The sequence below is a fragment of the Chiloscyllium plagiosum genome, chromosome 36, assembly GCF_004010195.1.
Source record: "Chiloscyllium plagiosum isolate BGI_BamShark_2017 chromosome 36, ASM401019v2, whole genome shotgun sequence".
NCBI lineage: Eukaryota > Metazoa > Chordata > Chondrichthyes > Orectolobiformes > Hemiscylliidae > Chiloscyllium > Chiloscyllium plagiosum.
In genome coordinates, this window is record NC_057745.1 from 28,715,985 (window position 1) to 28,719,182 (window position 3,198).

The 3,198-nt window shown below is 43.9% G+C and overlaps 1 protein-coding gene across 3 annotated transcripts in view; it reads left to right on the forward strand.

Moving 5' to 3' along the window:
- Positions 1 to 689: 689 nt before the first annotated feature.
- sh3gl3a (SH3-domain GRB2-like 3a) overlaps positions 690 to 3,198 on the forward strand; it is a 131,864-nt gene continuing 129,355 nt past the window's right edge. The window contains exon 1 of one of the 3 annotated variants that reach the window (XM_043677592.1): positions 690 to 964. In XM_043677592.1, the coding sequence (XP_043533527.1) occupies positions 920 to 964 (45 nt within the window). In that variant the 5' untranslated portion in view covers positions 690 to 919. The remainder of the gene's footprint in view (positions 965 to 3,198) is intronic. The other 2 variants (XM_043677587.1, XM_043677589.1) reach the window with 2 other exon arrangements.

A 3,198-nucleotide genomic window follows, 5' to 3' on the forward strand; every position in this document is an offset into this window, starting at 1 on the left:
AAAGGATATCCTCTATGGGAGAGTTCACATCTGGGAAGAGACTCGCTGGGCGTCCGCAGCTGCGCTACAAGGACATCTGCATGAGGGACATGAAGGCACTTGATATCATTATTCCAGTTGACCGCACGAGATGGAGAAGCCTGAACGAACACCTCAAAACAGGGGAAGAGAAGCTGATGAGTGCTGCAGCAGACAAGCGGGCACGCAGGAAGGAGTGCAGCAGTTCTAGCAGATCAACAACCACATACAGATGTGACCTCTGCGAACGGGACTGGCAATCCAGCATCGGTCTCTTCAGTCACAAGTGACATTGCTTCAGGGAAGCAGAAAGCCAGAACAACAAGGATGCAACCCATGGTCAGCCATGACTGAAAGGGACCTAATCATAAAAAAACGTTCTTCAGAAATACAGGAGAAAATTGGTTGGCAAATCCACAGTGATTGGATTTCAGAATTTCAGCAACTTTGATTTAGATTTAATTAAAAGTGTAACTTTTAGAAAAAAACAGTAACTGAGGCCTTACTTTGTTGGCACTGAACCTCACCACAATGTTGCCCCATTGAAGAAACATATCCCTTGGGGGCGGGGGAACTAAAATGCAAACGAGGGGGCGGGGTGCAGCGGCGGCATGACGCCAGCGCCGTGGATTTGCATACGCTGAGTGACAGCGGCTCCGGCCAACGAGGAGGCGGCGGTGGGGGTGTTGAATGGGGCGATGCAGAACGTGGTAAAAGGCTACAGTGTTGCTGTGACAGACAGTGTTACTGTAGCAAGCGCTGCACAAGTATCCGAGTGCTCAGCTGGCTTTGCAACTGGTATACATGTAGCAACAGCAACAACAATAAGACACTTCTGTCTCCCATCCCTCTTTCCCCCCTCCCCTCACCCCAAACTCCCCCTCCTTTCAAGAGGGTCAAGATGTCGGTTGCCGGCTTGAAGAAGCAATTCCATAAAGCCAGTCAGGTAGGAGACGCCCCATGCCGCCAAGATCACTTTGCTGCCTGCCCTATGTGTGTGTATAGCTTGCAGGATATGCAGTCTCTCCTTAAATGGATTTAGACTCTATAACGGTAGCCACAGGTTATGCAAATATGTATGTAGGCTGCTGGATAGCAGCACCCTCCTCTGGATAATGCTTAATTGCAGATTCGGGATTCAACTATATTAATATAATTTATTTTACCTTCCAAAATGCAAATGACTTTTTGATTTTTTTGGTACATTGGGACTGACAGTGCCTTCCCCATGTTATTTATATGGACTATCTCTCCACAAATTCCGATTTAATTGTTTGAATAAACATCGCCCTCACTGGTTAATATCAATATTTAAAGGTCTGAGACTGGTGGCGAGCAGACCGGGGTGCATGGGCCTTTTTGGCTGCTTTCCTCTCTCACCCGAGGGAATGGTGGGCTGGCTTTCTGAGCTCTCCTCACACTCCCTGAAAATGTAGTGCTTCCTTCGGAATTCCGTGATCTGTGCTGCATTATTAGAGCTCTGACTTGATATCTCATACTGTACTGTGGCATTGTGCTTTGTGAAACTGCAATTCTGTTCAAAGTGAAGCGTTTATGTACATGCCTGTGGTGTTTAATAAAATTGTATTGGCTGTGTTTGGTTTTTTGGTGGTTTCGAAGATTATTAATGAGAGAGAACACATGCATCATATCTGTTGAAACTGTTGTATTTAGGTGGATGAATGGTTGACTCGCAATGTAGACACGGATCTGTTGTTTCATTGTGCGAGTGATGAGTTGTGTTTCCTTGATACAACCATTGGTGGTTACAGTCAGGCTGACATTTTCAAAGAGCTGTAAATAGGTTGGCAATAAATCTTAAGCAAACTTGAGTGTGGTAAGATCAGTTAGGAGTGTGCCCTGCTGCTTATTGTTGTTTGTATGAGGCTGATGGAGAAATTCAAATTCATGAGATTTTGTTAGTAAACATTATTGATATACTTGCTGCTGATTATGATTTGGCACACTCATCATTGACAATCTGAACATCATATGTGTGACTAACTTTCTAGCCTTCTGTATAAAATGAATTGAGGTTTGGGCAAAGAATTTTTTCAGAATTTTGTAATTGCTAAAAATTTGAACCACGTTGAGCTACCAAATAGATGATGTGCAATGGCGTCTACATCATAAGTGCTCCATTTTCCACAATTTCTTAATTACATTTTGTGTTTGTAGGAAAATCTTTCTCCACATCTTTATTAATGCCACCGACCTTTAGAGTTTAGGACCTGTTTCAAATTATGTTTTGTTCATGTTGTCGTCTTGCAATTGCCATTTGCATGGTTGACGCTTGATATAAGTAGTTCAGTTCCTGCATGGCCTCTGATATTCAGGCTTTACTTTGTGCTCCTGAACACCACTGATGATAATTGACATAATTTGAGGATGTAACTCTGAAAATGGACGAGGGAGATCCAGTAGATGTAGTGTACCTGGACTTTCAGAAAGCTTTTGATAAAGTCCCACACAGGAGGTTAGTGAGTAAAATTAGGGCGCGTGGTATTGGGGGCAAAGTACTAGATTGGATTGAAAATTGGTTGGCTGATAGGAAACAAAGGGTAGTGATAAACGGCTCCATTTCGGAATGGCAGGCAGTGACCAGTGGGGTACTGCAGGGATCCGTGCTGGGACCGCAGCTTTTTACAATATATGTTAATGATATAGAAGATGGTATCAGCAATAACAATTGCAAATTTGCTGATGATACAAAACTGGGTGGCAGGGTAAAATGTGATGAGGATATTAGGAGATTACAGGGTGACCTGGACAAGTTAGGTGAGTGGGCAGATGCATGGCAGATGCAGTTTAATGTGGATGTATGGTTATCCACTTTGGTGGCAAGAACAGGAAGGAAGATTACTACCTCAATGGAATCAATTTAGGTAAAGGGGCAGTACAGAGAGATCTGGGTGTTCTTGTACACTAGTCAATGAAGGCAAGTATGCAGGTACATCAGGTAGTGAAGAAGGCTAATAGCATGCTGGCCTTCATAACAAGAGGAATTGAGTATAGAAGCAAAGAGGTTCTTCTGCAGCTGTACAGGACCCTGGTGAGACCACACCTGGAGTACTGTGTGCAGTTCTGGTCTCCAAATTTGAGGAAAGACATTCTGGCTATTGAGGGAGTGTAGCGTAGGTTCACGAGGTCAATTCCTGGAATGGTGGGATTACCTTACAC